This window comes from Anastrepha obliqua, chromosome 2, assembly GCF_027943255.1.
Source record: "Anastrepha obliqua isolate idAnaObli1 chromosome 2, idAnaObli1_1.0, whole genome shotgun sequence".
Lineage (NCBI taxonomy): Eukaryota > Metazoa > Arthropoda > Insecta > Diptera > Tephritidae > Anastrepha > Anastrepha obliqua.
The window spans coordinates 1,438,747-1,453,474 of record NC_072893.1 but is presented as its reverse complement, the minus strand read 5'-3'; the positions used below and the strand labels follow the sequence as shown (position 1 = coordinate 1,453,474).

The 14,728-nt window shown below is 40.0% G+C and overlaps 1 protein-coding gene across 2 annotated transcripts in view; it reads right to left on the bottom strand.

The window, feature by feature from the left end:
- The window catches only part of LOC129239691 (teneurin-a), a 335,619-nt gene that overhangs the window by 173,022 nt on the left and 147,869 nt on the right, over positions 1-14,728 (bottom strand). For both annotated transcript variants that reach the window (XM_054875401.1, XM_054875402.1), the window contains exon 4: positions 6,348-6,454. In XM_054875401.1, the coding sequence (XP_054731376.1) occupies positions 6,348-6,454 (107 nt within the window). The remainder of the gene's footprint in view (positions 1-6,347; positions 6,455-14,728) is intronic.

Sequence of the window (14,728 nt, the reverse complement as noted above, 5' to 3'; positions counted from 1 at the left end):
AACAATGACATTAACAACAATCAGCAACCAGGCAAAGTAACTGTGAATGTCAAACGAAAACAATTCAAAAACCACCACATGTCGGCAACCCTTTTACTACTGCTTATAGTGCCGCACACTCCGCTCCGTGCTGCTCCTTTAACCTCACCGAGTTTGGAGACAAGATGAAATTTAGCTGCTGTTCAGCAACAAAGAAAAACTGTAAACGGAACTTGCCACTTGCCACACGCACCGGATCCTGCGCAAAACAGAATCTCAAGACATTTAATAAGGGAGCAGGGCTGAGAGTAGGTGGAGAGCAGAGACAAAGGCGCAAGAGGACTGTTGGCGGGCAGGTGTCATGTTTATGCTTCAGAGGAAAACTTTTTCAAAACGTTTGCGCAAAAGTTGTGCGGATAATGGCGCAGCACATTGAGAAAGCAACAAACAAATCATGCCACATGAAGACTGCAACAACAACGTGCTGCAAAACGAGTGGAGCGAAGTTATAGCTCAGACCAAAAGTTGTGCGTAAATTTCATACGAATTATGTGGGTAATGTGATTTATGACGAAGTAATTTTATTAGCGCAGGACATTTTTACCCACCCGCCTTAAATGCTTTAGGCGGCGCTACGCGCAACAACAAACAAACAAAACAACGGATGACTTGAGGCGATAAAGAGCGAAACGAAAATTAAAAGTTAGCGCGTCCTAAGAGACAAAAAAACGCGTTGAGGTCGCCAGCGAGGCTGAAGGATGCCAGGCAGTGCGCGGCTTACGTTTCTGTAATAGGACCAGAAGGAGGAGAATGAAGTGGATGATGATAAAGATCGAGGCAAAAACCAAAGATAGTATTTTTTTTTGGTGGAACTGAAAATCATCTTTAAACGTATTTCGTCTACAAATATTTACATCCGTATATACACACATTCATATATGCACACATTCATATATGCACAGGTACATGTGTTGGTGTTAATTGGTGCTCTGGCCAATGAAGTGAAATGAAGGAACCTAGAGTTTTTTGCCGCCTCCGAATTGGTATTGGTTTTGGGAAAAGCTTCTTCAGGGCAAAATATGATATATTCGGTGGTCTGGCATTGCTTTCCGTTGCCCGCATTTGGTGTTTTATGTTCACAGTGGGACTCGAAGTCTAGTCGGGGACTACAGAATATGAGGAACGCACAAACATATTCGGAAAACCTCAGGCGCCGATTTGAAAAACTTAATTTTTTTACTTGCTTAGCAAATAGCGAAATGTGAATTGATTTACTGTAAACAAATATAATTTCAAGATATTTAGGAAGAAAAATAAAGCCTCAACGAAGAGGAGCCGAAAATCCTATTTGACGTGAATTGCGCGAGAAACCCTAAGAATATCTTCATAAGTAATACTCGAATCATTCTGTAAGTAACTGAGGTGACTTCACAAAAAAGTTGAAGAGTTGGTCCACAGGAAAGCTACTGGGCACATAGAATATACACGCAGGTCTATTTAACCATTTCCAAAGACTTCCATTTTGTTTTCTAGCATTCCGTCAGTTTCCTAGCGATATGGCACTTGCAAGTAATACTCAGGACGATAAGGACGTTATCATTTAGGTTATATGCCATGATATTTTCGAAGCATTCGATTTTAATTTTTTTTGAATTTTTAGGCATTCATAAAAAATATGTCCCGGCAGCCGTAATGCGTACTACATAAATATTTTGGAATCTATAAAAAATTGGTTTTTCTCGTTATGAAGAAACTAGCTTTAGGCAAACTATACAATATTTTTTTTACATTTTTTATAATTTTTATTTATTTTTATAATTTTTTTTTATATCTCAAAATATAAGTTTCTTTGCTATTATAATAGACAAATCCATACTTGGACAACAAGTATTAAATTTTCTCTTAATTTAGTTAACTTTAAAAGAGAATGCAACAATAACAACACAAAAGCTCTTAAAATTAAAAAGTGGGTGAGCATTTGATGATTAGGATGAGCAGAGGTGCCGTCTCATGTACGAATATGAGCACAAAACCTCGGCCATTGTATGCGCCAGTAATGCTGCAACATCCAGGCAGCAATGTTGCACGTTCCTCGTGGTGATCGTAAAATGCAAGAATTGCGGCAAATGCGGGTACGAAACTGCCACGCAACAGAGATGCCAGAATCGTGAACAGCTGCTCCAGTTATTCTGGTACGACTGGTGGGGCGGTGCTGAGTTGTTAGGTTTGTTCGTGGGAAGATGGGTGCAACTGACTCCAACTGAGAGTGGTTTAAATCAGTGTTTCTGTGCGGTGTGTTAATGGCCAAAAAACTTCTAGTTAACACAAAAACATTTCGGCACCAGAAGACGCACCACGCACAAAAAGAACCACCCCACCATTCGACATTCACACAAATCCAAACAGACACAAACGCAGCCCCCAGCTCGTGAGCAACTTTTGGGGGTCTTCTTCTTTCATGTTTTGTTTTAAGAACATTTCTGTTGTGGTGCGCATCCACCCTTGCCAAAACATTCCACACACATGGCACACATACACACATACACTCCTATTGTTCACCGAAAATTTGCAAAAATACTTCCCAAGCTGCTCTAAGACAAAAGCATAATAAGCGTAGGAACGCGGAAACGCGGAAATGCGGGCACGCGAATTTGAGGCGGGGAATGGTGAATGATGGAAGGTGAAGGGTAAGCAACCAGGGAGTGGGGAGCATGTGGCGGGAAAATATTTCGCTGAATTTCTGCAACGCATATTTTGCGCGTCGTGGGTGCCACGCTACAGCATCGTAACCAACAACAACAGCAGCAGTTTCATCAGCAAAAGCACTTTAGGAAAATTTATGCTTTGTATTTCCCTCGTCGTACACTGGGGCACACTCGGTTGGTGTGCCTTACTACAGCAGTGCCCCTGACATTACGCACTACCAATCAGACCGCCACATAACCCTCTACTCCCAGCTACACTTGCCACATAATGCATGCATCTCTGAATCCACATTTCAGGGTGCTCTTACCCCTCACCGGATGGATACTCTGCTCTTTGTGGGTTGTTCCAGGACTTGCTTTCAATTTATTATCTGCTACCATATTTACTAATACTCCGCCATTACTGCCATTTATCTGTGCAGCTTTTGGTGCTTTTTGCATTGCAGTGATTCACAATTCATAGCCGCATCGTAATTTATGGAGGGAAAAATATTTCCCCTTGGCTTAGCTCCACATAGCTTTTCAAAAACAAAAGCAACAAAGAAAAAGTTGAGCAGGCTACTTAAGCATCCAGGAGATTTTCTAACTGATCGACTCGGGGCAGCGTTGCTTTGATGGATTTTACTAAGGTATCTATGCTTAGCAAAGATTTTATGGGGTGTATTTTCTTTCTTTTGTATTGAATGCAATTATAATTGCATCCAAAATAGATGATATAACAAAGCAAAAATATTTATTTATGATTTAATCATTGCACGTTTGCTTTTTTTTATTAAATGATCTAAAAACGGTTCTTTGAGTCAGTTTTATCTGCGGGCAATTTATTTGACTTTAAAAGATTTTACTTTGAGGTCAGTAATCGGAATTTATCATATCATTCCCTACTTCGAGAAAAGCAAGCAATTAAGTGCGTGATGGAAAAAAGTGCTAAGCCGGTTTAAGTTGTTTTATTAAAAGGGCAGAGAATATTGATATGCAGTGTGTGCCATCTTAGGGTCAATATATATAACTTTAACTCTCAACACGTATTCTTAGAAAAGATGTAGTTTTTATTAAAGTTTCCACAAAGAAGTTCAATTAGGTGGACAACATTATTGTTAAAACAAAAACAAGTTTTTGGTGTTTTTTTTTTTAATTTTCCTTCATATTTGCCAGCGCCGTTTTAGCTCGATTGTTATGCTTGGGTTCTTCTATGATAATCGGATTGTTAGCGTAAACCCAACTCTTTAAAAAACTCTCTTCGTATTGACGTTTAGCTGCTGAGCTCGGCGGTAATTCGAAGCATTTTCAACAGCTTAAATTTTTATTGGAACGAGGTGAATGTTGCTGGTAATCTTTTATAGACCACCCAATAAACTTTGAGGATTATCTATTTTGGTTGTCTTTAATTGCCGTAGGACCACGAAATTTTGGAGCAGCAAACATTTTCCTTGCATCCTTAGTTGGTATTCTTTGTTATATGTAAACCTAATTCCTCGTTAAGCATGCAATGACTGGTGCCGTAGCCAGAACGCCATAGCCGCAACATTAAAGCATGTGCCGATTAGTCATGCCATAACCATAAACAACTGACTCTGGGGTAGAATTAATGACAACATTTGCGACCTTGGCAGGCTGAGAGAGGCTGTCCAGCTTGTGAAGGGGAGGATGAGACGGTGGACCACTTTCTTTGCGTCTGCCCCGCCTTCGCTTGAATCAAGTTTGAGGTCTTTGGCACTGATGTGTTAAGAAGCGACCACCTTCACTCCTACTCAGATTTCTTCGGGAATTAAAAGGGGATTCGAGTGCAATACAATGGACTTAATTGTGACTGAGTGCTGTATTCGCTAGTTGTCCGGACAAAAAACAAAACACAAAAAAAGCAGCCAGTAGCACAATTATTTACTGATTACATCTATAAAAGTAAATAAATTATACTTTCTCTAAGGCACAAACGGCCACTTTTAAGGAGACATCCCGCAGTTTTATTCAATCGCAGTGTCCAATTGAGAAAATAATTGGCACGGCTATTTAGCTCCCTGGAAATCTGTAGAGAATTTACAAACTAACTTTCTATGCTTTTATAAATCGGATCACTAATACCTCTCTTTGGAATATCTATACGACAGTGTCAGCTTTTTTTAACGTATGCCGAGTATGAACTAAATCGGATCACAAGTGCGATTTTTATAAATATTTTAAAGCTGATAGTGTCGTTAGACATTTTCTAAGGCAAGGTATTTACTTCATGAAGAGATAAGCACCCTATATATATACTTATATATACATATATACATAATAAGTATATACAAACACTGTTCATTGCTCATCTAATATTTAAGTTAATGAGTTCTTTGTGCAAGCGAAGCATTCCGGGCCAACTTAAGAGTCACCAGCACAAAGATTGTCTACGTTTCGTGCTTGCGAAAGCAACAAAGGGACTCTTTAGTTGACAGCATCCAAGTGCTATCAACTGTTTTCTTCTATGGTTTTGCAAATGCACGCAAAAAGCAAACAGAAGTAGAAGTAGAAGCTTTTCAAAGAGAGCTGGCGAAGTCGTTCCAAAACCATCCTCGAGGACTAACGGTCTAAGCATTGTGAATGCACTACTAACTATTAATTTGGTTCATACAGCAAGGCACAACACGATAGTGTACCCAAATACACACTTAGAATTTCACACACACGCGCACACACGCGCAGGCGGGACGCCAAGAGTTTGTTTTGTACAAACAGCGTGAAACAGCAAAAGCAACAGCAGCAGTGGCACCTTATATGAAGTGTTTACATTACATTAGCCTAAAATGATGCCAGTTTGCATAGTCCACAAACGCACACAAAGACACACAAACAAGCCCGCACACCCGAGAACAAGCTCTTTATTTCACGTGTGTAGTTAGACGATTATGTACACATGTACACTATTTAGCTCAGGTGGAAGATGTGTGCACTTGATAAATATACACTCGTGCGCGTGTGTGTGTGTGCAACTGAGTATCTGAGTATCTGAGGATCTATTTATCTGGGTATCTGCGTGTTTGCTAATGTCATTAAATCCCTTTTCGCTTAATTAATGTAACAAAAGCTTGTGGAAAAAGGTTCAACAATGACTGTCATTACGCTCGCCTCGTTATGCAGCAACGCCGCAGCATATTATCCAAGGATATTAAGGCAAATCTGTATTTGGCTAATGACTTGTGTACCCTCAAGTACCTACATACACATGTGAATGCACACCTACACAGGTACACATGCACACGCATTTGCATATGTGTGTGGTGACGCGTTTTAATACTGATAAATGGCTTAAATATTCAATTTGCTTTAATAGTCGTTGCTAAGCACGAGTGATGGACCATTCAACACATGCCACAAACCAAAAAGAAAAGTAAATTGATGAACAAATTTGCGCTTCCAAACTAAGTACGAGTATGCACTTGCATGTGAGTGGGTATGCGCCGATCGAAACATTTAAGCTCAGCTGAAGAGTTTCTATGAACAATGGGATTATCCTTTACCGCATGCACCCGCCACCACAGACGAATGCCCTGACTTTTTATACCAGTAAGCAGCTCCATTTGAATGAATGACTTTTAATTACTTCCATTCACGTGCACTTGCACACTCACGTGTTCTTATTACGTTGCACTCTATGCTAGTGCGACAAACTTTCAGGAAACTCACCTGCAAAGTAGGTCAACATGGCGCTTAGGACGACTGTTACTAGTATTAAGGCGATACTCAAACATTTCCAGGAACATCGGTGCTGGCAGCGCTTATCTATGTGAAACCTGCAAGAATGAGAACAAAAAGACAAACAAATTAAACAAATACATTGATAAAGCGAAGTGGCTAGAGTACGTGTACATACAGTTGCGAGCACGAAAATAGCAGTACCACAAAATATTAGAATAGATTAGAAAATGTTTAACATTATTTTGAAATATATCATTTCATTTTACTTATGTCTATGATTACAATCACCTTACAGAATAGACACATATACGAGCATTTGCTTAAAATTATATATCACGTAAACAAGAGAGAGTCAATATGAATAGTGGTACACAATTATCGAATGATAAAGAGAGCATGGCAAAATCTAGGTCAAATAGTCTGTAGATACTATTTAACTCAGCCAGAGCAAAGTTATGGTAGTTCGATTTGACTGATTTGACATTAAATGGGTAGTAAAAGCGTAACGTTTTATGAGAAACATTGAAGTCAGTCTGTTCAAGAACTTCGGGACAATCAACAGAACCACAAATAACATAAAAACCACGCATCGCGGACTGAAGGGTACGTCTCCAATTGCTCACATCGGTGCTTCGGAAACTTCAGCCACGCACCTTTAACGATTTCCCATAGTTCCCATAACCTTAAGCCTTGGCCCTCTGACACGTGTATTTAGGATCGTTATCCTGCTTTATCCATTTTATTGGCATTTCTTCTCTGCATTATTTTCACATATCATGCGCCGTAAAATGAGAAACATCCTCATACCATTATTTTTGAGTCCCGATGTTTAATGGTTTTTAAGAGTGTATTGGGGGTGCTGTTAGCTGCCAGGACGTCTAGCATATTGTCGTGAACCCGTGCCGCCATACAAAACTATTTTAGACTCGTCAGTCAATAAAATCTTACGTCCCATGTCAGCTGCCCAGCTAGCATATTTTGTCTTATGTTTTGGTGTCCGGAGTGGCTTTTTTAGTGGACTGCGAACGGCTTCTCCAGCTTCCCGTAGTCTTCTCCGTAGAGCCATGTCAGAAACATTTAAGTTCACCTCTATTTTAATTTGTATGGCTGACTTCATGGGATTCTCTTTGGAGCAACTTACAATTCTGCGTTAGTCTTGCAGGGAAGTTTTTCGTTTTCCTCCCCTTTTTCGGGCTTTCCATAAATTTGGTTACATTTGAAATCAGTCTTGCGAAACATGAAATAATTTATTGTATTTCCGTGTAAGATCTTTCAACTGCTCTCAATTTCAGAATCTGTTTTCGCTGTTTTATGGTCCAGTGCTTCGCTCGACCCTCTATAGTCAAATCATAAGAAATATTTGCTTGACACTCACCAAAATTAAAAAAAAATATATATATAGAACATTTTCTTAAACGTATTCTTGTATAACCTTAAAAAGCTGAGGGCACTGCTATTTCAATGTTGCACAAAAAAATGTAGAGACACCAATAAAGACCCGTTATTTATGTAATTGCCAGATTTGTTCAGATTAACTCTACACTCTGAAATTCCATAACCCTTCGTTGATATTTGGCAGTGAAATTTTCTTGGTATGGTTTATGGGGAAGAACTAAATTACTTCGTAATATTTTTTTAAGGGCACTGCTATTTTCATGTTCACAGCTGTATATATTATTATATATATATATGTATATGAATGTGGCAAAATCGCTTAAAATACTTGTGGATGGAATAGGGCAGCAACAGGCAAATTAAAAATAAACAAAATAAAACTTGTTGTCACACATACTTAGGTGGGCTGTTCTTTCAATGTGTTCGAAGTTGGAAGTGAAAGGACTTGGCAGGAGCAACTCGACTTGACGGTATTCCGTAGTAATTATCTTAATTGTGTTTATATGTAGTTTAAGTTTTAGTTGCGGTTGTAGTGGTAATTAAAAATAATGTGCTAATGGAGAGCAAGTGTTGAAAACCTTTTCAGCTGTGGGTGGCCATTACATTAAAAGATTTATTCTATCCTTTATCCTTTTTAAACATTTTCACATTAGCAAATTAAAAATGTTATTTAATTTACTCGACCATAAAAAGCCCACTTGGTGACTCAGCGGTGAACCACATATTCACGAAATCAACTTTAAACGGAAACCCGTTGATTTGGTTTGTTTTCTATAGGAATTATGAGGTCTCGAATATGTGTGAAATATCTTCAAAATAAAATTTTTCTATTCATTGATAATACATGCTTTCAGAGGGCATTTTCAAGAAGAACTTAGAACTACTATAGAAAACTTCTAGCTCTAATAAAAATAATATGAGGCGCCCCAAGTCTTGAGACGACATAGTCGAAAAAAATTATTTTTGTTATTATAGCCTACCAAAAGAAAAGGCTTTCGAAAACTATTTCTATACGAAATTACCTCTAATCCCATGTCGTTCCATTTGGCACCTTAATCCCAAAACGATGGGTCGGCGCTTATTTCTACTATATAGCGCCAACAGAAAATTGGAAAAAATTCATAAGGTATCTTCTAAGCTTGAACAAAACATATCTGAAGAGGTTTTTTCACAATTTTTTATTTTAGTAATATTTGATCATAAACAAATAGCATGAAACATGCACATATAATTGGCGCGTCCACCATTTTTGGGTGTTTCGCCAAGCTCCTCCTCCTATTTGTGGTGTGCGTCTTGATGTTGTTCCACAAATGGAGGAACCTACAGTTTCAAGCCGACTCGGAATGGCAGATATTTTTATGAGGAGCTTTTTCATGGCAGAAATACACTCGGAGGTTTGCCATTGCTTGCCGAGGGGCGACAGCTATTAGAAAAATATTTTTCTTAATTTGGTGTTTCACCGAGATTCGATACCTTCGTTCTCTCTGTGAATTACGAATGGTAGTCACGCACCAACCCATTCGGCTACGGCGGCCGCCATATCGACATGGGATTAGGGTTAATAAATTGCAAGAAAGAAAAATACATGAAATTTCAATTTATATAAGCAAATCAAGCCCGCTTCGTTTCAATTTTTAATTGTTAATATCTATCTGCACTATTAGCTATCTTCGAAGGGACTTTCGAAAGACGGACGAAGTGTAATGCGGAGGTGGCGATTGCCTTTTTTCTATCCTCATTACAGTACTGCGGTGGCGATCGCCTTGGAAGTGATAAAACGTATGTATATCGAAGGCATTACGTAGATTGGGCTGGGACTACTGGTTTATACCAAGTAGTTCACTATTCGTCAGTCCATGACCAGCCTTGGTACTGGTGGATAGATTGCTAACTACCTCTATTGATAAACGAGTTTACCAATGCGCAATACAGAGAGTCAGTCACTCAATCTGAAACCTAGTTTGGTGTCAAATGGGCGGAGAAGTCTTTCCCAGTTTCGATGGCACCGCTGGTATTGAACGGTGCCATCGTGCATAGCCGTATTAGTTTTGCGGGGATACCCAATTCAGATTTCGCGATATAAAAGGTTTTTTAATAAGAGGTGTTATTTTGATATTCAAAGAAAAATTTTTAAATATTAATTATCGGATGTTTATTTCATTATAAAGAGGAAGGTATGCCGTTAATAGTGGAAAATAACATCAGGCAAATGACCACCACAACCACTCTTACAGGACAATATCCTTTTCATGAAATTTTCCATAACTGAATTGCAAAGTGGCTGCCCTATGTCCTCGATAGGCTCATGAGGTCTTGAATTGACCCTGGGCTGTTGGTGTAGACCTTCTTTTTCACATTGATCTAAAGAAAAAGTCACAAGGTTTTAAATCACAAGATCTCTGTGGCCAATTGTGATCACCTCTTCGAGAGATAACACGGTCCAGAAACGTTTCCCGTAAAAGATCAATGGTTTCGTTGTTTGTGTGACACGTAGCGCCGTCTTGTGGAAAATAAACGTTGTCCAGATCAATACCATCCAATTTCGGCCATAAAAATCGTTAATCATATCCCGGAAGCGCAATTCGTTCACCTGTAACACCTCTTATTGGAAAACCCTTTATAACAGGTGGCGCTAAAGTAATCCTCCTATCAGAAAATGCTATAAATTTTGCGATTGGACCCTAATGTCAGTTCTGTTTTGACATTTGTGTGGTAAACACATGCGAAATACACGTTAATAAACAATGTTGCGCTACACTGCTCCAAAACGCGGAATATTGCTGACTATTTATTTGACCAATAATCGGTCGATGACTTTGGCACAACGTGAATTTCGTCGCAGATTTCCTCGCCGTCCAACGCCTACTGGTGAAACACTGCGACGTTTAACCGCTCGCCTCAAAGAGACTGGCACAACACGAGATGCTGCCAGGCATGGCAGACCCCGGAGTAGCCGTTCTGCAGAGAATATTGCTGCTGTAGCCGAGGATGTCATGGAAGCACCGTTGACATCGACCAGACGACGTGCCACGCAAATGGGTATCAGTCGACGGTCTTTACAGCGAATTTTGGTACAAGATTTGAAGATGTTTCCGTACAAAGTCCAGACGGTGCATCAGCTGTTAGCTGCTGACCACCAATCGCGTCTAACATACGCTCAAGCCATCCTTAATCACCACCAAGAGGAAGATGATTTAATCATGAGTGATGAGGCCCATTTCAATCTTAGCGGGTACGTAAATAAGCAAAATTTACGCTTCTGGGGCACTGAAAATCCGCGTGTAACCCACGAAGAGCCATTACGTCCGCTCAAAGTCACTGTATGGTGTGCTGTTTTCGCTGGAGGAGTCATCGGACCTTTTTTCTTCGAAGACGTCGCGGGCCAAACGGTTACTGTGAATGGTGAGCGCTACAGAGCAATGATCAACGAGTTCTTTTTGCCGCAACTTGATGAATTGGGATTGGAAAACATGTGGTTCCAGCAGGACGGTGCAACGGCACACACTGCACGTGCCACAACCGATATGCTGAAGGATGCATTTCGCGGGCGCCTAATATCCCGTTTTGGCGATTTGCACTGGCCAGCAAGATCGCCTGATTTGACCGCTCCAGACTTCTTTTTGTGGGGCTTTTTGAAGTCGCGGGTTTATGTCAACAAGCCTCAGACTCTTGCAGTTCTTAAAGGCAATGCCATATGCCATAAAAAGGGCTCAAATGGCAATCAACTGTGGCGGCGGCCATTTACATGACATCATATTCTCGACTTGATGTAAAAAAAATTAAAAGACCAAATAAAAACAATCCACAAGAAGAATCAAAGAAAGAAACCACCTTGTATATCCACTCAAGGGTCTGGGCGTAGTGTGAATATCTGATCAGTTGTTGATTTTTCAGGTGTTAAAGCACACTGTTACGTCGAGATGTTCATGTATCATGATTTAAGGACCTTTTACTAACTCAACAGGTACAGCTTCTCGGCTAGTTTTAAACTATGCTATGTCTAAATGACAAATTTGAAATAAAAATTAAAAATATTCTATGTATGGGTAAAAAGGCCTCCTACAGTTCGCATAAAACCTTCAGTTATGAATCTATGTAGGTCCTAAAACGTTACCAGTTTATGTGGCGGTAAGAAGAAGTCTGATATTTTTTTATTTATTCCCACAATCTCTCTTTGGCAGTTTGTAGCAATTTCAAGCAACTCAACTTAGGTCGACACTTTAAAGATTTACTACCAGAACATGAGCAAGTCATCTACGTCCATGTCGAATTTGCCTTCATGCAAACAGATTTCAAAAGTGTCAGTGCGCCACAAAATACAGTCATAAAAAGCAATAATTGTCGAAGGCAATAGCCAGCACGTGACTCTGCATATATTAGCGCTCGAACCCAGCTGCATGGCCAATAGAGGCAAGTGGGTCATTTTAGCTTTCCCATCGATATATTCATTAATTTTCTTTGTACATTTTTCACTAGCAAATTTGTTTGTATGTATGCATAAGTATGCTCCGAGGATCAGTGCGCGGAATTCTAAGTATTCCCGTTAGCTTGAAGGAGCTGTAGAATAGTGAGATTACTTGAGACAAGCACTTAACACTTTATGCAACAGTGTGAACGAACGTGTGGCAGCAATGCTTAAGCATTTCTCGGCGGCGACAAAGAAATTATGCGGCGTAGCGTTTGAGCTTATGCCATTTATTGCGGTGCTCAAACATGCCACCAAATAACTTATTCGCCTGCCAATGCAACGGCGATAAATTTGCCTATTTGCTGAAGCGGCAGCAGCAATTTGTGCCAGCCGCTGTTGCTGCCACTAGCCGATGTCAAAGCAAATACTAATTTGCATTTGAAATTACGACTACGAGAAGAAAAAACTGGAGAAAATTGTCAATAATTTGCACTGCATCATATGCAGAATGATTGCCACATTAGTAGCAGCACTATTGCGCTGCCGCACTGTGAGCCGAGATTGTGGCAACTGGCAATTTGCCGCTGAAAACGCAAATAACAACAACTGCGCTTGCAGCACAGAGCCCAATCCAGCACTCCTTCAGTCATGCCATGACATGTGACGGAAAGTGGCATCAATTGGGAAGAGAGGAAGGGTGCGAGTGCCGCGAGTCTGCGATGGGGCACTTAACACTGTTTACAACTAATGACCAATTTTCCGTTGTGTCAATAGCAACGCCAGTTGAAGCCGAGGTGCTAGTAGCGGCAGCAGCAGCATCAGGCAACGCCAACAAATTCCAATGCAGCATTCAGTGGCAAATAATGAAGAAATTTCAATGCAGCGTAAATTTATGCCACAGCTCGCATTACGGCATTATGATGAAGGGGTAGGCAGCAGAGTGGCATTCAAATGCAAAGCGCACATAAATGAGGTGCGACAGGGATGCGCCTGGCCCCTTTGCAGCGGCCCGACAACATTACGTTGCATTAATGTGTTGACAGTGTAAAGTTTTCCGTGTCGCGCACTTTTTTATGTTGCCTCTTCCCTTCCGTCACTTCGAGCTCCGCCGCCCTCTTTCAGACGCCTACGCAAACAGTTGCCTGCTCGCGCATTCTAACGTTAAGAGGTTGCAAATATGACACGAAACATTTGCAAATTGTTCAAAGCTGCGAAGAGGTTGCATGCGTTTTCACCCACCCATACACATGAAATACATGCCACTTATAATACTCTCGCACACATGCATACACAGCTTTACTTGGAGACAAACTAACGTGGTAAGATAAAGCAAATAGGCAAAATGATGAAGTGTGAAAGCGCAACATGAGTGAGTGCACACGATGTGGCAAATAGCAGTGTTGCAAGCTGCAAGTGAAGTAGAGAAGGCGTTTGAAAAGTCGTTGTCTGTCGCTCTGGTGCGATATGGATGCTGCAACGTGGCGTTGTGAGTGGCAGTTAATTGCTGGTGGGTGGTGACAACGGTGGCAATTAATGTGGCAATTTTGTGCTGTGGCTGAAGTGGCGACTTGGAGTGAAGTGACGCATTCGATTTTAAGGTGAAGGTGATTTTGAATTGGCGAAAATTAATAGGATGTCAAAAAAATGAGACAATCCAACTTTATGGCAACTATTCACTGGCGATCGAAGGGTAAGACGGAGAAGACGTTGCTAAAGAATTGAACTTCCTTTTACAAAATTGCTATTACTTACTTGACATCTAAAGTTATTAAATCAAAATTAATAATCAGACTGCTGATTAACCGAATGCAGTCCAAAGGCTTTCATCGACACAACTCGGGCTTTTTTCAGTAAAGGGTAAGAATGTATGTAAAGTAATGCCAAACATTCTCAGTCGAATTTCCCTTAAAAATCGGGAAAAATCTTTCAAAAAGTTCAAAACACATTTTACAGTCGTAAAAGGTAACTTTGCAGTAATTGCAATAAAATCGGGCTTCAAGAAATTTCTCGAATGCTTTTTTCTTGATGTGTACACCACAGGGCACTGCGTATGCAGATATAGATTATATTATTGTACATTAGCTATTACCCATAGCGAAAAACTAATTTTATTCAAAGAGCTATTTTGCTTATTTATAACATCTATGACTACACTTGTTGCAAATTATTGATTTATTAATGAGCTTTTATTCAAGTACTAGGCTGTCCGACACATGAACATGCTACACACAACAGGTCATGGGAAAAACATGAACTTTCTTAATTCAATCCGGACACTTGAAGCGGTTGCCCTTTTGCCTTGTTGATGGTCATTGAACAAACTCCTCGTTTGTTTGAAATATTGCGTGCAAAAGAACTTTTCTTAATAAGCCTTTTACGCCAACGTAACATTACATGCCATGAAATTTGAAAACCTGTGATATTAGCGTACAACTCGAAACAAAATATTGGTGGAATACATTCTTTCAGTACCCCCTTTTTGTTTGTTGTGCTCCCTTTACCAAGTCCCAACCACTTTTCGGTAATATCAAGATTTTGATATTGCATGCTTTCGCAATCATACAAT